The sequence below is a fragment of the Fistularia commersonii genome, chromosome 19 (genome assembly GCF_037954325.1).
Source record: "Fistularia commersonii isolate RoL2024-O1a breed Wild chromosome 19, RoL_Fcom_v1.0, whole genome shotgun sequence".
NCBI lineage: Eukaryota > Metazoa > Chordata > Actinopteri > Syngnathiformes > Fistulariidae > Fistularia > Fistularia commersonii.
In genome coordinates, this window is record NC_141302.1 from 2,478,433 (window position 1) to 2,499,617 (window position 21,185).

At 43.8% G+C, this 21,185-nt stretch overlaps 1 protein-coding gene across 4 annotated transcripts; it reads left to right on the top strand.

Moving 5' to 3' along the window:
* The first annotated feature begins 1,379 nt into the window (after positions 1 to 1,379).
* LOC147223404 (uncharacterized) lies at positions 1,380 to 21,185 on the top strand. Of its 4 annotated transcripts, XM_086165655.1 has the most exons (13): positions 1,380 to 1,511; positions 2,035 to 2,101; positions 2,643 to 2,697; positions 4,102 to 4,234; positions 4,420 to 4,522; positions 4,595 to 4,683; positions 4,788 to 4,905; positions 15,420 to 15,483; positions 16,645 to 16,855; positions 17,126 to 17,214; positions 17,319 to 17,436; positions 18,333 to 18,512; positions 18,684 to 21,185. In XM_086165655.1, exons 1-8 carry the CDS (start codon positions 1,413 to 1,415, stop codon positions 15,425 to 15,427), a joined length of 672 nt encoding a protein of 223 aa, XP_086021781.1. In that variant the 5' UTR covers positions 1,380 to 1,412; the 3' UTR covers positions 15,428 to 15,483; positions 16,645 to 16,855; positions 17,126 to 17,214; positions 17,319 to 17,436; positions 18,333 to 18,512; positions 18,684 to 21,185. The 4 variants fall into 4 exon arrangements, with proteins under 4 accessions (XP_086021781.1, XP_086021778.1, XP_086021780.1 ...); XM_086165652.1 differs by lacking the exons at positions 15,420 to 15,483; positions 16,645 to 16,855; positions 17,126 to 17,214; ... (1 more) ...; positions 18,333 to 18,512; positions 18,684 to 21,185 and adding an exon at positions 8,936 to 11,770; XM_086165654.1 differs by lacking the exons at positions 15,420 to 15,483; positions 16,645 to 16,855; positions 17,126 to 17,214; ... (1 more) ...; positions 18,333 to 18,512; positions 18,684 to 21,185 and adding an exon at positions 10,887 to 11,770.

Sequence of the window (21,185 nt, forward strand, 5' to 3'; positions counted from 1 at the left end):
CCGGCCGGTAAAGTCCCGATTTGCAGATGCTGCGCGCAGAAGTTCAGGAGCAGAAGTCTCATAAACCAGGTAGAATAAATATATATGAAGATATTTTGCAAATATTTATTTTTTATTGTTTACTGACAGTGATTTTTTCCCGATTTATTTTTAAAATTCAGGTCAAGGCTCCGCTACACGCTCTGAAATAAAATTTAATTTTCTCTGCAATACTTTGTGAATTTCAGAAGCAACCCACTACACACTTGTTCATACAAAGTGTAAAGGTAATAAAAAGCAATATATACAGTGGTACCTTTATTTTAGACGTCAAAAAGTAACTGCGGCTCCCAGTGTTTTCTTTTCCGAGGAAACCGGGTCCAAATGGCTCTTTGGGTGTTACGGGTTGCCGACCCCTGGTCTAGACGGTGCTCTGTTCTAGCAGTCATGGCCTCCGCCACCAGAAGAGCACGCTGGACAATCATCTGACCTGCTTCATCTGCATGGACGTCTTCAAAAACCCACTCCTTCTGCGAGAGGTGGCCGCAGTTTAACTTCAAAATACAACGTCAGGGTTTGCCCGCTGCGCAAGCAGCAGCTCAGCAAAACCCCGGCCGTCGGCATCATCCTGAAAGACATCGTCCAGCAGCAGGCGAAGGAAGCGCCCGGCGACACCTTCGCGGCTTGAATATCAAGGTCTTTGAGCAACCTGATGATGGAGGAAGCCACCGATCCTCGCTATGGAGCGTTCATTGCCAGCTCAGGGTATCGCAGTTTCATGGCTCATTGGCCTCTTCAACTGCCTTCTCCTGGGGAATAGTAGGTTCTAAGATGTTCGCAGGACCAAAGTACCAAAGTAGTTGCTGAACAATGTGAACCAACATTTTCCAATCTCGGCTTGAGTATGGCGAGGGGATGGTTTGGTTTATTCTGACCTTCTGGGATGAATGAGGCTGCCATGGTGGAATCGGTCGCTCTCAGGGGTAAGGAGTTAACCACATACCTCTTGTTCTCCAGTGCTGCCACCAGACACTTCGACACCTGGTTGTGAGTCCAGGTGTAACATCTTTGTGTTGCTGGTCTTGCGAATGTGTTTGAGAGTCGCATGGGATGGACAAAGGGCACAGGTTGGGTACTCGCTGTACGACTGGGGGAGATTTTTGGGCGATGGGAGTACATCGTAGGTAACTCGAAGCTGAGGGGATTTGCCTCCATCTCCCAGAGCTCCATCAAGCTGAGCTTTCCTCTCTCAAGACCTTTCCATTTCATCCCTGTTTAGCAAGAGAAATAGTGTTTGCAGTTTCTGAGAGAGCACTTGGTGTGTCATCTGGAAGGAAAGTAGATAAGGAGACTTGGTGGTGGAATGAGAGCACTTGTACTCTTTGCTGAGGCTTGTGACGGACAGCTCAAGAACTCCTTTGGCATCGAAGCTGATGTTGGTCAGATCGCGTGCAACACCAAGCCACTTCTTCACGTATGAAGTCATCGCTCGTTCCATCTTGTCCACAGATGTTTTCCGGACCTCGTTGATGGTAAGTGGCCACATAAGCCGAGGAAGAAGCCCGAATTGCAGCCACCAGAGCTTGGGATTTCCCGGTAGTTGCTGATGTTTTCCAGACCGTCGGTAAAATCCTGCTTTAGCTGTTGCACTTGCTCTTTGTCCCCAATGATGGCATTGTACCATCTACCCAAACTTTGAACAGATTCCTCGTTCACTGTTGGTATTGGGTCATCCCAAATGTAGACGCTCATGTTTTTGAGCTATCTATTGATATGCTTCGAGGTTTGCTCGGCTTGATTTTCATCTGGGCCCATGTGTGATGTTCTCATGCAATAATAATAATAATACTAGTAATAATAATGATGATGATAAAGAAAACTCCAAAGCGAAAGAAACGACAAGTTTCCAAAGTAGATAACATCTGTGACAACTTTGGGGAAACAGGAACCTCCAAGGAAAGCAAAAATGTCAGGGTATGTGTGTGTGTGTGTGTGTGTGTGTGTGTGTGTGTTACGTTTCGTTTTTTTTCTTGCTTTCATTTTTTTTTTTTTTAGAAACTGAAGTTGTGTGAGGGGGATGATAAGAGCAGGAGGCTCGATGCTCACAGAGTGGAGCGCCAAGGTAAGAGTGTGTACATGCACACACACACACCGTGCATGTGTGTGTGTGCCTATTTTTGCGTGCAAATCTTAACTTTTATCGTTCTTTACATTTCTGCTACAAAGGCATGTCAATCTGGCCAGAAGTGATGTCCTTCAGATTGATTTTTGCCCCCAAAATCAGTCACCGATTCCCAGGACTCGTCCCCAAACCTGGTGTCTATTTTATCCTTGTTGGTCTCAGCCCATTAGCATCCTGCTTATTTCTGTTTATCTATTTTATTTTTGTCATTGCTATTGTAACTCTGTTTATGTGCTGTCGTTTAGTTTTGATTGTCTATTTTTCACCCTTGCTCTCTTTTTTTCCCATTCTTTTGGCCATTCTTGTTGTTCTCTCTGCTGTCTATTGATTTGTGGATGTCTTTTGCTATTTTCTAACTGTCTTCTTATTGTCTCTCTTGTTATATTTATACTCATATGTCTTGACACTATGACTGTTACGCTGATGTGACAAAAGAATTTCCCCAATAAGGGTCAATAAAGTTTATCTTATCTTATTTCAGATATTTTCCTTCCTCCGGAAGTTGGTTTGATCCTCAAAGTCCCGTCGAGAAAAATGTAAGTGAACCGAAATGTAAGTGTGTGTGTGTGTGTGTGTGTGAGAGAGAGATAAGTAAAAGTGTTATATAGTGTTCAAGTGTTACAAATTTAACAACAATTATACTACTACTACTACTAACAATAAAAATAAAAATTATTATCATAACAGTAATAATAATAATAGTAACATAAATAGTAATAATGATGATAACAAATATATAATTAACAACAATAATAATAATTATATCGTTTTTATATTATTATTATTATGCATTTATAAGCAAATTAATGTGCATGAAAGCACAGAATCGTGTTGTCACAACAGACCTACTCTGCATTGGACTTCCCCTCTTTTCCACCTTTTTATGTAAACATACTTCTAATTTAAAGCACCTATTTTTGCCTTTCTGCACTTCTTCCTCTCGTGTTTTTTTTTTTTTAATATTTGACTGGTTTGGCCTTCGCCTGGGGTCGATAAGGGGTTCAATCGGTAACAGCATAACATAACAACACAACAACATAAAAAAACAGCAGCGTCAAACTGCAATGACACCAGTGGCCGCTAGAGGGCGACAAATCGCAGAGTTGGCTTCTGCTACTCACTGCCTTCACTTCCCAGAATGAGACATGAATGAATCAGATCATTGATAGACGTTTATTCAGGAATTTATATCAGCGGTTCATTACCTTTTTTTGTACCAAGAACCAGTTTCGTCGCTCAAAATGTTTCCGCGGACCAGGTAGAGGAGCAGGGGTTCAAATTTTGTCAGTTCACACTATCTATTCTGAATTCAACGATGACACTTTTCTTGCGAATCACCTGTTGCGATGAAACTGTAACTTAGCTTGATATTTTCTTTTAAATGCAGCTTTCCTTTTTGCTGGCAGCCCGCTAGGCTTCCGCGGTCACATTGTTTGCTCGTTTCCTCCCGATAAAGCTCACCAGCAACTTTTGTTTCTGGCTCATTTTTGTCAACGACTATCTTGTGGCACCTGATGTATGAAATGCCGCGACAGAGTTAAGTTTTTAAGTCAAGATCGAGAAGGTCTGATGCAAAAACTAAAATTTGGACCAAGGCATTTTTTTTGTGGACCAGTACTAAATAATCCAAGGACTGGTACTGGCCTGGGGACCCCTGATTTATATGATGTTAAAAATGCTTTTTTATTTATTTTTTTGCACAGCAATCAATAAGAGTCCTGGTAAATCCAGGATCCACGGCTGAACTTGAGCCAGTTTAAAGAAAGAAAGAACAAAAGAAAGAAAGACCTTTGAATTGTCACAATCACTTTTTCATAGAACACAACATCAGCTAAATTGGACCACTGATAGATAGATATGTATATTTGCATTTATATATTTGAATCACTAATGAAACAGGATGACATGACTTCTGTTTTAATCTGAGTGTATGTCTCTAGGCCGAGTGCATCAAACTTCCGAACCCAACAGCAAGCAGAGGAGAGAAAGAAGAAGGTGGAAGGAAGGAAGCTAGAGGACATGGAAGAGCTCAACAAGGAAATGGGAAAACTGGTCGTGACCCGGAAATCTCAGGTTTTTTAAAAACTTCCAAATGCACTCTTTCCAAACAGGCCGACTTATCAATCCTGTTAAACCTACGACTCGGGCCTCAAAGCAAGAATCAGAGCGTCCGTTCATCCACACATTTATATATACGCACATATATATAAATAAATGAATAACAGAAGCGACATGATGACACTGGTCTGTGTGTCCAGCAGATTTCTGATACCAGCGATCAAGAGTTGCCAATCCCTGCAGCGTCAGGCCAAACTGCTCCTGGAGCAGAGGAAGCCCCAAAGGCGGAGACCAATGCCCCCTGTAGGTGCAACCCGATGGTAAAAAACGTGATCGTGAGCCGCCAACAACACTCGCCATTTTCTCCCTCCGTAGGTTTTGAGACTCCGCCTCGACCCCTTCAGAGCGGCGCCACTTCGGGAAACGTCCGCAGACAGCTTTACTTCAACCGCAAGGAACAAAAGGTAAAGCGGATTCATGATTTGGAAGAACGTGACCCTGAATCCGTCTGCGTTAGCTCACGTGTTGCCATCGTACGTCACCGTTCTCCGGGCTTCTCCTCCTCTAGGTGGAGGAGGACGCCATGAAAACCAAAAAGCAAGAAGAGAGAAAGAAGAAAGAGGAAGGAAGGAAGAAAGGGGGAGACATGGAGGAGCTACACGATGAGATGGGACAACTGGCCATAGGTTTGTATCTCCACAGACTATATTATTGATAAAGAGGTGGAGAAAAGTGTCAGGGGTTCTATGTGATAGAAGACTTTCAGCCAGAATAAAAGGAAAGGTGTACAAGACAGTGGTGAGACCAGCCATGATGTTTGGACTAGAAACTGTTCTTCTTCTTCTTCTTTCGGCTTTTCCCGTTAGGGGTCGCCACAGCGAGTCAACTTTCTCCATCTAACCCTATTCTCTGTATCTTCCTCTCTCACACCAGCTACTTTCATATCCTCTCTCACTACGTCCATAAATCTTCTCTTTGGTCTTCCTCGAGACCTCTTGCCTGGCAGCTCCAATTCCAGCATCCGTCTACCAATATATTCACTATCTCTTCTCTGTACATGACCGAACCATCTCAGTCTGGCTTCTCTGACCTTCTCCCCAAAACATCGAACATGTGCCGTCCCTCTGATAGATTCATTCCTGATCCTATCCATCCTGGTCACTCCCAAAGAGAACCTCAACATCTTCATCTCTGCAACCTCTAGTTCTGCCTGCTGTCTTTTGGTCATTGTAACAGTTTCTAGTCCATACATCATCGCTGGTCTCACCACTGTCTTGTACACCTTTCCTTTTATTCTGGCCGATAGTCTTCTATCACATAGTACCCCTGACACTTTTCTCCACCCATTCCAACCTGCTTGGACCCGTCTCTTCACCTCTTTTCCGCACTCTCCGTTGCTCTGGACTGTTGACCCTAAGTACCTGAAATCCTCCAGCTTCTTGATCTCCATTCCCTGTAGCCTCACCGCTCCACCCGAGTTCCTCTCATTCACACACATATATTCTGTCTTGCTGCGACTAACTTTCATTCCTCTCCTTTCCAGAGCATACCTCCACCTCTCTAGATTTTCCTCTACCTGTTGTCTGCTCTCACTACAGATCACAATGTCATCCGCAAACATCATGGTCCATGGGGATTCCTGTCTAACCTCATCTGTCAGCCTATCCATCACCATTGCGAACAAGAAGGGGCTCAGTGCTGATCCCTGATGGAGTCCCACCTCCACCTTGAACTTCTCTGTTACCCCTACAGCACACCGTACCAGTGTCTCACAGCTAGCATACATGTCCTGCACCAGTCCAACATACTTCTCTGCCACTCCAGACTTCCTCATACAATACCAGAGCTCCTCTCTTGGCACCCTGTCATATGCTTTTTCTAGGTCTACAAAAACGCAGTGCAACTCCCTCTGGCCTTCTCTGTACTTTTCTATTAGCATTCTCAACGCAAATACTGCATCTGTAGTACTCTTCCTAGGCATGAAGCCATACTGCTGTTCACAAATGCTGACTTCTGCTCTCAGTCTAGTTTCCACTACTCTTTCCCATAACTTCATTGTATGGCTCATCAACTTTATCCCTCTGTAGTTGCCACAATTCTGCACATCCCCTTTATTCTTAAAAATAGGCACCATCACACTTTGTCTCCATTCTTCAGGCATCTTCTCACTCTCTAAGATCCTGTTGAATAATCTAGTCAGAAAATCTACCGCTGCCTCTCCTAGACACTTCCACACCTCCACAGGTATATCATCAGGACCAACTGCTTTTCCACTCTTCATCCTCTTCAATGCCTTCCTCACTTCACTTTTACTAATTTTTGCTACTTTGTGGTCTACAATAGTCACCTCTTCTACCCTTGCCTCTCTTTCATTTTCCACATTCATCAGTTCTTCAAAGTACTCTTTCCATCTTCCCATCACTCTTCTAGCATCTGTCAATACATTTCCCTCTCTGTCCTTTATCACCCGGACCTGTTGTACATCCTTTGCATCTTTATCTCTCTGTTTCGCCAACCTGTATAGATCATTCTCACCCTCCTTACTATCCAACCGAGCATACAAGTCATCATAAGCCCTTTGTTTTGCCTTTGCTACCTCTATCTTTACCTTTCGCCGCACCTCCCTGAACTCCTGTCTGTTCTCTTCAGTCCTCTCAGTATCCCACTTCTTCTTCGCTAACCGCTTTCTCTGTATACACTCCTGCACTTCCTCATTCCACCACCAAGTCTCCTTATCTACTTTCCTTCCAGATGACACACCAAGTACTCTTTTACCTGTCTCCCTGATAACACTAGCTGTAGTTGTCCAATCATCTGGAAGCTCCCCCTGACCACCCAGACCCTTTCTCAACTCCTCCCTGAAAACCATGCAACACTCCTCCCTTTTCAGCTTCCACCATTTTGTCCTCTGCTCTGCCTTTGTCCTCTTCATCTTCCTTGTCACCAGAGTCATCCTACAAACCACCATCCTATGCTGTCTGGCTACACTCTCACCTACAACTACTTTGCAGTCACTAATCTCTTTCAGGTTACCTCGTCTATACAAGATGTAGTCTACCTGCGTGCTCCTACCTCCGCTCTTATAAGTTACCCTATGTTCCTGTTTTTTCTGGAAAAAGGTGTTCACTACAGCCATTTCCATCCTTTTTGCAAAATCTACCACCATCTGTCCCTCTGCATTCCTATCCTGGATACCAAATCTGCCCATCACTTCTTCATCCCCTCTATTGCCTTCACCAACATGTCCATTGAAGTCTGCACCAATGACCACTCTCTCATTTCTGGGAATATTCTGCATCACTTCATCTAACTCATTCCAAAACTTCTCCTTCTCTTCAGATTCACATCCCACCTGCGGGGCATAGCCACTAACAACATTGAGCATCACACCTTCGATTTCCAGTTTCAGACTCATAAGTCTATCTGACATTCTTTTCACCTCTAGGACGTTCCTAACAAACTCCTCCTTCAAGATAACTCCTACTCCATTTCTCTTCTTGTCAGTACCATAATAGTACAACTTAAAGCCTGCTCCTAAGCTTCTAGCCTTACTACCTTTCCACCTGTTCTCCTGGACACACAGTATATCCACCTTCCTTCTCTGCATCATGTCGACCAGCTCTCTACCTTTTCCTGTCATAGTCCCAACATTCAAAGTCCCTACTCTCAGTCCCAGACTCTTTCCCTTCCTCCTCTCTCTCTGCTTCCGAACACGCACTCCTCCTCTTCTTCTTGTTCTTGTTCTTCGACCCACAGTAGCCCAATTTCCATTAGTACCCTGTAGGTCATCAGTACCAATGGCGGTCGTTGTTAACCCGGTCCGCGACCGATCCGGTATGGTATAGTTTTGGTTGTCTCGCATATTTGGTTTTGGCAAAAGTTTTACGCCGGATGCCCTTCCTGACGCAACCCTCTGCATTTATCCGGGCTTGGGACCGGCACAGGGAGACACTGCTCCGTGCCCCCCCAAGGCAGGCTTGGAGAGGCACAGGCCAGTGCCGCCCTGAGGCTGCATTTTGGACTAGAAACTGTACAATGACCAAAAGACAGCAGGCAGAACTAGAGGTTGCAGAGATGAAGATGTTGAGGTTCTCTTTGGGAGTGACCAGGATGGAGAGGATCAGGAATGAGTCTTTCAGAGGAACAGCATGTTAGATGTTTTGGAGAGAAGGTCAGAGAAGCCAGACTGAGGTGGTTGGGTCATGGACAGAGAAGAGATAGAGAATATATTGGTAGACGGATGCTGGAATTGGAGCTGCCAGGCAGGAGGTCTCGAGGAAGACCAAAGAGAAGATTTATGGATGTAGTGAGAGAGGATATGAAGGTAGTTGGTGTGAGAGACGAAGATACAGAGAATAGGGTTAGAAGATTACATGTATGGATGTGTGTTTGTGTGTTTGTGCGTAAATATAAATATAAATATAAATATACGTACACATGTGTATATATATATATATATATATATATATATATATATATATATATATATATATATATATATATATATGAGAATGAGATGAGAATAACTTTATTTAACAATTTCCTTCGGAATAAATAAAGTTGTTCTCATCTCATCTCTCATATAGATGTAAATGTTTGCATGTGTGTGTGTGTGTGTGTGTGTGTGTGTGTGTGTGTGTGTGTGTGTGTGTGTGTGTGTGTGTGTGAGAGAGAGAACTAGTTTGAACTGATATTCTTGTCCTGCTAAACGGGCAGATGTTCCAGAGGGGACGAGGAAATGGGAAGGCTGCAGAGCTGATGTCAAGTGCCAAGTGATCACCCAGAAGTCTCATTCAACTTCATTGAATATCCTCATGGGAAACGTTCGGTCTCTCAACAATAAGAAGAAAGACCTAATCAAGTTGAAAGATAAGCTGCAGCAGTACGGGGGCTGCCATCTGATGTGTTTTACCGAGACTTGGTTTAATCAGAGCATACAGAGGTCAGATGTCGAATTGGAGGGCTTCACTCTCATTCGGGCAGACCGGTTTGCAGTAACGCCCAAAAGAAGGCGAGGTGGAGGTGTGTGTGTGTATCTTAATAATAAATGGTGTGACCCTGAGAAAATCCAATCTGTAGAGCAGTTCTGGTGCATGGACATCGAGCTCCTAGCGATCACCATCCAGCCACGTCACATCCCATGGGGGTTTTCACGTGTCGCTGTCTTAACTGTCTATATTCACCCCAAAGCTAATGCTGCTAATGCTGCTAATGCACGTGAGAAGATTCGCAACGTTTGGTCTGAACGGAGTCAAAACTGTCCAGACACCCTCTTTCTTATTTCAGGAGATTTCAATCATGTCACATTAGAAAGAGACCTGCCCAACTTCACACAGTATGTAAGATGCCCCACAAGAGGAACAAATTATCTGGACCTCTTGTACTCAAACGCTGTAAATGCATTCACCTCCAGCTGCCTCGGCCCTCTCGGCAATTCTGATCACAGCCTCATATATCTACAGTCGAATACCGAAACTGAAGCAGCATCTAATCAGCCAAGTGATCACCAGAGGGTTTGAGGAAACACAAACATCTCTGTTGGTCACTTTAATCGGAATTCATTCTCCTCAGCTGTTTCTTCAAACCGTTGGTCCGCCGCCATCACATGACGGTAACCTGGAGAATGTGGAACAACGCGCCCATTAAAAATAACCTGTCCGGTTTTCTTTCATACCGGGCTTCGCCCAGAATGAAATCCTCCACGTCGATGCTTCCTGGTGGTGTTTCTGGCGAGCTTTTAAATTAGCGGCCAAGCCTCACACCATGTTTTTAATCCGATTTCCTCTCCTCTCCACCCCTTGTTATTATAGATGAGATGCATGTTGGTTTGCGTGACCTTTTGTTTGACCCATGTTTGCGCGTTACCTTAGTCTGGGGTATTGTGTATATTAGTGTGTATCAGAATCCTTACATCCTTAAATTCCTTACAAGTACAAGGAATTTGCTTCGGTTTACGGTACCAAACAGACAACATGGAACAGGTATTGAATGAATTAAGAGTGACATCTGGGTGATGGTGGTTGGTGGTGCAAAGTGGCAAGCTGTGCAAAGTAGTGCAATGGAGGGCTCGGGATCGTGTCGATGTTATTGATGAGGCGGAAACTGTTTTTGTGGCAGGTAGTTTTGGTCCTGATGGTCTGTAGCCTCCTAGCCGAGGGGAGTGGTTCCAAAAGTGGTCCTGTCTGGAAGCATATTTGTTTAGTCTGTAGTTTTGTGTATATTAGTGTGTGCTGTAAGTGTGCACGTTACTTTAGTCTGTAGTTTTAAATTAGTGTTTGCTGTTGGCGTGCATGTTACTTTCTGGTCTGCAGTATTGTGTATATTACTGTGTATTTTGTGTGTGCGTTACTTTAGTATATAGTTTTGTGTATGCTTTTGACCAAAATGCACAATTTTCATTTATCAGCAAATACTATGAATTGGTTTCGCTAGCCGCTAGCTAACTGTAGCCTCGTGGCGGGACTACTGTGTATTGGAGCCGAGTGTCGGTTTGGAATGTGTGTAAATGTACGTGTACGGAGGGGAAATGGGAGCAATTGCTATACTGGTTTTGCAAATAAGGAAAACTGTGATTAGTTTGCCGAGACGCGGTCACAGCATTAGTTCAGTGCTGTGTTGGCGGCAAAGAGGGTGGATGCCAGTCATGTGGCTAATGTCTGTGTTACAGATGACAATAAAACCCGCAAAACCTACACACTGAATCATCATCATTCACGTGTGCAACATATACATTGTATAAACAAGTCTGGCCCCGCCCCCACCCCCAGCATTGGATGGGATTGGCTGAGCACCTGATTATTACATCGGCGCAGGACAATGCGAAAAAGCTCCACGACAGAGGGTTTGAGGAAACACAAACATCTCTGTTGGTCACTTTAATCGGAATTCATTCTCCTCAGCTGTTTCATCAAACTGTTGGTCCGCCGCCATCACATGACGGTAACCTGGAGAATGTGGAACAACGCGCCCATTAAAAATAATTTGTCCGGTTTTCTTTCATACCGGGCTTCGCCCAGAATGAAATCCTCCACGTCGGTGCTTCCTGGTGGTGTTTCTGGCAAGCTTTTAAATTAGCGGCCAAGCCTCACACCATGTTTTTAATCCAATTTCCTCTCCTCTCCACCCCTTGTTATTATAGATGAGATGCATGTTTGTTTGTTTGTTCTAAAGAACATGACTGATTTTTACACCCTTACACGGCCCATTAAAAGTTGGATTCTGGAGCACCAAACATGCTCACGCTAACAATGCCAGACGGGTATTTTGCCATTCGAGGTTACCCAGAGATGGCCCCCAGATGACCAAACTAATAATATCACAACAATATCACTTTCAACTTGCAAAATACATATTTTATTGCCTGTTTATATATTGTATAGTTATTTTATTGCCTAATGGTACATTTCATATATATTTGGACAGTTTTATATTTGTAGTGTCTTCCCAGGACTACAGATGGAAATTAGCTATGAGCCACAATCTGGTACAAACATCTCTCCCTCTGTGCTGAATGGAATTGTACACTGTCCTAATAAACTTTTTAAACTAAAACCAAACGACTGTATGTGTGCATGTTACTTTACGGTCTGTCTTCTTCTTCTTCTTTCAGCTTTTCCCGTTAGGGGTCGCCACAGCGAGTCAACTTTCTCCATCTAACCCTATTCTCTGTATCTTCCTCTCTCACACCAACTACCTTCATATCCTCTCTCACTACATCCATAAATCTTCTCTTTGGTCTTCCTTGAGACCTCTTGCCTGGCAGCTCCAATTCCAGCATCCGTCTACCAATATATTCTCTATCTCTTCTCTGTACATGACCGAACCACCTCAGTCTGGCCTCTCTGACCTTCTCTCCAAAACATCGAACATGTGCCGTCCCTCTGATAGACTCATTCCTGATCCTATCCATCCTGGTCACTCCCAAAGAGAACCTCAACATCTTCATTTCTGCAACCTCTAGTTCTGCCTCCTGTCTTTTGGTCATTGTAACAGTTTCTAGTCCATACATCATGGCTGGTCTCACCACTGTCTTGCACACCTTTCCTTTTATTCTGGCCGATAGTCTTCTATCACATAGTACCCCTGACACTTTTCTCCACCCATTCCAACCTGCTTGGACCCGTCTCTTCACCTCTTTTCCGCACTGTCCGTTGCTCTGGACTGTTGACCCTAAGTACCTGAAATCCTCCAGCTTCTTGATCTCCACTCCCTGTAGCCTCACCGCTCCACCCAAGTTCCTCTCGTTCACACACATATATTCTGTCTTGCTGCGACTAACTTTCATTCCTCTCCTTTCCAGAGCATACCTCCACCTCTCTCGATTTTCCTCTACCTGTTGTCTGCTCTCACTACAGATCACAATGTCATCTGCAAACATCATGGTCCATGGGGATTCCTGTCTAACCTCATCTGTCAGCCTATCCATCACCATTGCGAACAAGAAGGGGCTCAGAGCTGATCCCTGATGGAGTCCCACCTCCACCTTGAATTTCTCTGTTACCCCTACAGCACACCGTACCAGTGTCTCACAGCTAGCATACATGTCCTGCACCGGTTTAACATACTTCTCTACCACTCCAGACTTCCTCATACAATACCAGAGCTCCTCTCTTGGCACCCTGTCATATGCTTTTTCTAGGTCTACAAAAACGCAATGTAACTCCCTCTGGCCTTCTCTTTACTTTTCTATTCGCATTCTCAACGCAAATACTGCATCTGTAGTACTCTTCCTAGGCATGAAGCCATACTGCTGTTCACAAATGCTGACTTCTGCTCTCAGTCTAGTTTCCACTACTCTTTCCCATAACTTCATTGTATGGCTCATCAACTTTATCCCTCTGTAGTTGCCACAATTCTGCACATCCCCTTTATTCTTAAAAATAGGCACCATCACACTTTGTCTCCATTCTTCAGGCATCTTCTCACTCTCTAAGATCCTGTTGAATAATCTAGTCAGAAAATCTACCGCTGCCTCTCCTAGACACTTCCACACCTCCACAGGTATATCATCAGGACCAACTGCTTTTCCACTCTTCATCCTCTTCAATGTCTTCCTCACTTCACTTTTACTAATTTTTGCTACTTTGTGGTCTACGATAATCACCTCTTCTACCCTTGCCTCTCTTTCATTTTCCACATTCATCAGTTCTTCAAAGTACTCTTTCCATCTTCCCATCACTCTTCTAGCATCTGTCAATACATTTCCCTCTCTGTCCTTTATCACCCGGACCTGTTGTACATCCTTTCCATCTTTATCTCTGTGTTTCGCCAACCTGTATAGATCATTCTCACCCTCCTTACTATCCAACCGAGCATACAAGTCATCATAAGCCCTTTGTTTTGCCTTTGCTACCTCTATCTTTACCTTTCGCCGCACCTCCCTGAACTCCTGTCTGTTCTCTTCAGTCCTCTCAGTATCCCACTTCTTTTTCGCTAACCGCTTTCTCTGTATACACTCCTGCACTTCCTCATTCCACCACCAACTCTCCTTATCTACTTTCCTTCCAGATGACACACCAAGTGCTCTTCTACCTGTCTCCCTGATAACACTAGCTGTTGTTGTCCAATCATCTGGAAGCTCTCCCTGACCACCCAGACCCTTTCTCAACTCCTCCCTGAAAACCATGCAACACTCCTCCCTTTTCAGCTTCCACCATTTTGTCCTCTGCTCTGCCTTTGTCCTCTTCATCTTCCTTGTCACCAGAGTCATCCTACAAACCACCATCCTATGCTGTCTGGCTACACTCTCACCTACAACTACTTTGCAGTCACTGATCTCTTTCAGGTTACGTCGTCTATACAAGATGTAGTCTACCTGCGTGCTCCTACCTCCGCTTTTATAAGTTACCCTATGTTCCTGTTTTTTCTGGAAAAAGGTGTTCACTACAGCCATTTCCATCCTTTTTGCAAAATCTACCACCATCTGTCCCTCTGCATTCCTATCCTGGATACCAAATCTGCCCATCACTTCTTCATCCCCTCTATTGCCTTCACCGACATGTCCATTGAAGTCTGCACCAATGACCACTCTCTCATTTCTGGGAATATTCTGCATCACTTCATCTAACTCATTCCAGAACTTCTCCTTCTCTTCAGATTCACATCCCACCTGCGGGGCATAGCCACTAACAACATTGAGTATCACACCTTCGATTTCCAGTTTCAGACTCATAAGTCTATCTGACATTCTTTTCACCTCTAGGACGTTCCTAACAAACTCCTCCTTCAAGATAACTCCTACTCCATTTCTCTTCTTGTCAGTACCATAATAGTACAACTTAAAGCCTGCTCCTAAGCTTCTAGCCTTACTACCTTTCCACTTGGTCTCCTGGACACACAGTATATCCACCTTCCTTCTCTGCATCATGTCGACCAACTCTCTACCTTTTCCTGTCATAGTCCCAACATTCAAAGTCCCTACTCTCAGTCCCAGACTCTTTCCTTTCCTCCTCTCTCTCTGCTTCCGAACACACACTCCTCCTCTTCTTCTTGCTCTTGTTCTTCGACCCACAGTAGCCCAATTTCCATTAGTACCCTGTAGGTCATCAGTACCAATGGCGGTCGTTGTTAACCCGGTCCGCGACCGATCCGGTATGGTATAGTTTTGGTTGTCTCGCATATTTGGTTTTGGCAAAAGTTTTACGCCGGATGCCCTTCCTGACGCAACCCTCTGCATTTATCCGGGCTTGGGACCGGCACAGGGAGACACTGCTCCGTGTCCCCCCAAGGCAGGCTTGGAGAGGCACGGGCCAGTGCCGCCCTGAGGCTGCATTATGTTACTTTACGGTCTGTAGTATTGTGTATATTAGTATGTATTATGAGTGCAAGTTACTTTAGTCTGTAGTTTTGTGATAATTAATATGTACTGTCCATGCACACTATGGACACAGTGTGTATAACAGCGTATACTACAATAATAACAATAATAATAATAGAAAGAAAACTCCAAAGAGAGAGAAACTACAAGATTCTTTTGTCGCGATTAATATTTTGATTTTGCAATGCAATTCTTAGATAGGGAACATCCGTGACCACTCTGGAGAAACAGGTACCTTCAAGGGAAGCAAAAATGGCAGGGCGTGTATGTGTGTGTGTGTGTGTGTGTGTGCGTGTGTGTGTGTGTGTGTGTGTGTGTGTGTGTGTGTGTGTGTGTGTGTGTAGTCTTTGTTTAATTTTTTCTTCTGCTTAAATGAAACTGGAGGTGTGTGAGGGAGAGGATAAGAGCAGGAGGAGGAAGCTTGATGCTCATAGAGAGGAGCGACAAGGTAAGAGTGTGTATCTGTGTGTGTGTGTGTGTGTGTGTGTGTGCGTGTGTGTGTGTGTGAGAGAGACTTGTTTTGTGTTGTAAAAACTATGTCAGATGGTGTTCAAGTGTTACGAATTATACTAACAATTATACTAATACTACTACTAACAACAATAATAACTGTGATAATAATAATTAAGGTACAATAATAATAATAATAATAATAGAGCATTTATAAGCAAACTAATGTGTATGAAAGCACAGAATCGTGTTGTCACAGCAGACTTTCTCTGCATTGGACTTCCCCCTTTTTTCCACCTTTTTATTTGGACATACTTCTAATTTAAAGCGCTAACTTTTGCGTTTCTGCACTTCACCATAAATAATGCATACCCCGCGCTGAGGTCGTACATCACTGTTGTGATTAAACTTCGGTAGGAATCTTGATATCTTCTTTTAAATGCAACTTTCCTTTTCGCTGGCAGCCTGCGACGCTTCTGCGGTCACATCGTTTGCTCATTTCCTCCCGAAAAATCTCTCCAGCAACTTTTCGTTTCTGGATCATTTTTTTTCGAGTACCAGCTTGTGGTAGCTGATGTGTGAAACGGCGCGACAGAGTTAAGTGTGGTAGCAAGGCATGGGCGGAAATAGTCGCTTTTCAAATTCTGATGAAAAAACTATAATCTGTACCAAGAAAGATTTTCTTTGTGAACCAGCACCAAATAATCCAAGGTACAGATCAGAGGTTGGCGACCTCTGATTAATATGATGTTAAAAAACTTTTTTTTTTTTTAAATCAAAATGAGTCCTGGTGAATCCAGGATCCACGGCTGAACTCGAGCCAGTTTAAAGAAAGAAAGAAAGACCTTTTTATTTTCCCCTTCAGTATGTCCTAGAACACATCAGCTGAATTCGACCACTGCGTTTACATTCTGAGAAGTTATGGGTTCATTGTTTTGCTCAGAAACATTTCAATTTTGCTAAGGGGAGCGCGCGACTCAAAGTAGGAATATCCGGTTCTGAGGACGACAGCTCTACGAGTAAAACCACGAGAAAACAACGAGAAAAAACTGCCAAACAATAAATGTGCAGCCTGTATTGAGTCTTCAAAGGAGTTAGGAACGGAGTTGGACTTGCAACAGAGCCGTAAAAGAAAGATGCTGTTTTCCATATATTCAAGATGTCGGAGCTGCACATCTGCCACTGTGGTTGGCGTAAGATAACGACTTACCGAGGCCTGAGGATCCACCAGGGGAAGATGGGATGCACGCCTAGAATCCCTCGAAGGCCACAGCTGCTGCTCGATGAGCTTCTGCCATCCTTCAACCTCTTAAGGTCTCAAGCCCCATTGGAAGAGGCTTTCCGGGAGCGTTACATCCCTTCAGTGGGCGGTGAGTTGACCTCCGACCTCTGGCCTGCATGTGTGTGTGTGTGTGAGAGAGAGACTTTTATTTGGAGTAAAAACTGTTAGATGGTGTTCAAGTGTTACAAATTATACTAACAATTATACTACTACTACTACTACTAACAACAATAGTAATGATAACAATAATAATTACGGTACAATAATAATAGTCATATAGCATTTATAAGCAAGCTAATGTGTATGAAAGCACAGAATCATGTTGTCACAAAAGACCTAATCTACATTTGATATTTAGGTTTTGAGACTCGGCCTCGACCCCTTCAGAGCGGCGCCACTTCGGGAAATGTCCGCAAACAGCTCAACTTCATCGCCAATGAACGGAAGGTAAAGCGGATTCATGATTTGGAAGAATGTGACCCTGAATCCGTCTGCGTTAGCTCAGGTGTTGCCATCGTACGTCACCGTTCTCCGGGCTTCTCCTCCTCTAGGTGGAGGAGGACGCCATGAAAACCAAAAAGCAAGAAGAGAGAAAGAAGAAAGAGGAAGGAAGGAAGAAAGGGGGAGACATGGAGGAGCTACACGATGAGATGGGAAGACTGGCCATAGGTTTGTGTCTCCACAGACTATATTATTGATAAAGAGGTGGAGAAAAGTGTCAGGGGTACGAAGAGATAGAAGACTTTCAGCCAGAATAAAAGGAAAGGTGTACAAGACAGTGGTGAGACCAGTGATGATGTTTGGACTAGAAACTGTTACAATGACCAAAAGACAGCAGGCAGAACTAGAGGTTGCAGAGATGAAGATGTTGAGGTTCTCTTTGGGAGTGACCAGGATGGAGAGGATCAGGAATGAGTCTTTCAGAGAAACAGCATGTTAGATGTTTTGGAGAGAAGGTCAGAGAAGCCAGAATCAGACGGTTCGGTCATGTACAGAGGAGGGACAGAGAATATATTGGTAGACGGATGCTGGAATTGGAGCTGCCAGGCAGGAGGTCTGGAGGAAGACCAAAGAGAAGATTTATGGATGTAGTGAGAGAGGATATGAAGGTAGTTGGTGTGAGAGAGGAGGATACAGAGAATAGGGTTAGATGGAGAAAGTTGACTCGCTGTGGCGACACCTGAAGGGAAAAGCCGAACGGAGAAGAAGATTACATGTATGGATGTGTGTTTGTGTGTAAATATAAATATAAATATAAATATAAATATACGTACACATGTATATATATATATATATATATATATACGTACACATGTGTGTGTGTGTGTGTGTGTGTCTGTGTATATATATATATATATATATATATATATATATATATATATGAGAATGAGAATGAGATGAGAACAACTTTATTTAACAATTTCCTTCGGGATAAATAAAGTTTTTCTCATCTCATTCTCATCTCATCTCTCATTTAGATGTAAATGTTGCATGTGTGTGTGTGTGTGTGTGTGTGTGTGAGAGAACTAGTTTGAACTGATATTCTTGTCCTGCTAAACGGGCAGATGTTCCAGAGGGGACGAGGAAATGGGAAGGCTGCAGAGATAATGAGAAGGGCCAAGTGATCACCCAGAAGTCTCATTCAACTTCATTGAATATCCTCATGGGAAACGTCCAGCAAGAAGGAAGGAAGAAAGGGGGAGGCATGAAGGAGCTAAACAATAAGATGGGAAAACTGGCCATAGGTTTGTATCTCCACAGACTATATTATTGATAAAGAATACATGTATATGTGTGTGTAAGTGTGTAAATATAAATATACGTACATACGTATATAGATGTAAATGTTTGCATGTGTGTGTGAGAACCAGTTTGAACTGATATTCTTGTCCTGCTAACACAATCTAAACGGGCAGATGTTGCAGCGGAGACGAGGATATGGGAAGGCTGCAGAGCTGATGAGAGGGGCCAAGTGATCACCCAGAAGTCTGATTCAACTTCATTGAATATCCTCATGGGAAACGTTCGGTCTCTCAACAATAAGAAGAAAGACCTAATCGAGATGAAAAATAAGCTGCAGCAGCACGGGGGCTGCCATCTGATGTGTTTTACCGAGACTTGGTTTAATGAGAAAACACTGAGTTCAGATGTTGAATTGGACGGCTTCACTCTCATTCGGGCAGACCGGGATGCAGAAAAGCCCAAAAGAAGGCAAGGTGGAGGTGTGTGTGTGTATCTTGATAACCAATGGTGTGACCCTGAGACAACCCGATCTGTAAAGCGGTTCTGTAGCATGGACATCGAGCTCTTAGCGTTCACCATCCGGCCGCATCACATCCCACAGGGGTTTTCACGTGTTGCTGTCATTACTGTCTATATTCCCCCCAAAGCTAAGGCTGCTAATGCACGTGAGAAGATTCGCAACGTTTGGTCTGAACTGAGTCAAAACTGCCCAGACACCCTCTTTCTTATTTCAGGAGATTTCAATCATGTCAAAGTAGAAAGAGACCTGCCCAACTTCACACAGTATGTAAGATGCCCCACAAGAGGAGCAAATGATCTGGACCTCTTGTACTCAAACGCTGTAAATGCATTCACCTCTGACGGCCTCGGCCCTCTCGGCAAATCTGATCACCGCCTCATATATCTACAGTCAAAAACCGAAACTGAAGCAGCATCTAATCAGCCAAGAGATCATGTCGACACCTCAGACTAGGACATACCATGCAGTCCGCAGAGGTTCGAATACACATAGATTAGAAGACAAAAAATTGCGAATCATTTTCAAACAATATTCGGTTGAATACACTGTAAATACGCAGTAAGAAATAGAAACAAAAACAAGAAGATAAAAAGATCAGTACACTCCATCATGCAGATGATGACTGAGTCACAAAGGATCAAAACCCAGATAAAGCCATCGATGAGTTCTAGTTGTGGGGGAGTTTTCCATATTTAACTACCAGGGTTGGGGGCTGGTCTGAGCTGCATGGGCTTGTTGTTTCCATGGGGGAGGTGTTTTGCAGACACTAGGTTGAATGGGGTTGTTGTGTTATTGGGTGTGTCGTCAGGGGGAACAAGGATACAAATTCTGGGGACTTACCTGGATCAAAAAGTGAATCGGTACAGCTCAAATCCAGAATGTGTGAAACAATAGAGATCTATAACATATAATATATATCTAGAAGTAATAGTTCTGATAGTGTGGTTTGTGATTCAGTGTTATTAAATGTGCTAATTGGGTAAATCACTGTTGTAAGCAGGGTGGCCACTGTTCTTGGGAATATTGCTGTTTGGTTTACCACTGCACTGCGCACCCATCCGGTGTCCTGCACTGTGCCTTTTGCTACTGCTGTACTTGAATATGCGCTTTGTGAGATCAACAAAGTCGAATAGATCAATCCACCCGTCCATCCCATCCCTCCATTCATCCACCTTCTTATTATATCCATCCAGCCATCTATCATCATACACCCACCTATACATTGCACTGCGCACCCATCCGGTGTCCTGCACTGTGCCTTTTGCTACTGCTGTACTTGAATATGCGCTTTGTGAGATCAACAAAGTCGAATAGATCAATCCACCCGTCCATCCCATCCCTCCATTCATCCACCATCCAGCCATCTATCATCATACACCCACCTATACATTGTATAAACAAGCTTCTACCTATCTATCTATCTAACTGTTACGGGTGGTTCAAAGACTCAGGTGCGGAGCATCAAGACACGACCAGGACTCAGAAATTAGTAACAAATATTTAATGGTTGCCAAAATACAACAGAAATGGAGCCAAACAAGAACTGAATAAGGGACAAAGGACGACTAGCTAAACTAGCGAACAGGCTAACAAACTGAGGCGACTAGCTTTAACGCTAGTGGACGGACCTAAGTGGCGATACAAACAAACGTTATCAATTATCGACCGGGCCACGAACAAAAAGGCGAACGAACGAACTAACAAATGTAATAATACAAGGATTCCTAATCTATATACTCAACCGGTGGGAAGGCAGTGAGTGAGGCTGGGGATTCCGGTGATCTTAGTTGTGGGCTGTGACGTTCCGGCGATGAGTCATCCGGTGTGCGCGGCTTTTAAGCTGCATCAGAAGGGTGTGGCCAATCAGCTGCAGCCACCTGTCAGCCTCACCGTCACACCACCGCACGCGCCCACCCGGCTTCAGAGAATGGTGGGTGTGACGTAACTCTATCTATCTATCTATCTATCTATCTATCTATCTATCTATCTATCTATCTATCTATCTATCTATCCATCCATCCATCCATCCACCCACCCACCCATCTATCTATCTATCTATCTATCTATCCCTCTATCTCTCTATCTCTCTATCTATCTATCTATCTATCTATCTATCTATCTATCTATCTATCTATCTATCATCCATCCACCCACC

Bases quoted from the DNA above. Each gene is read 5' to 3' on its own strand.
- LOC147223404 (XM_086165652.1), top strand. From the start codon at position 1,413: ATGTTGGTCAGATCGCGTGCAACACCAAGCCACTTCTTCACGTATGAA. The intron at 4,684-4,787 runs GTAAAGCGGATT...CTCCTCCTCTAG, and splicing joins TCAACCGCAAGGAACAAAAG to GTGGAGGAGGACGCCATGAA. The intron at 4,906-8,935 runs GTTTGTATCTCC...CTAAACGGGCAG, and splicing joins GATGGGACAACTGGCCATAG to ATGTTCCAGAGGGGACGAGG.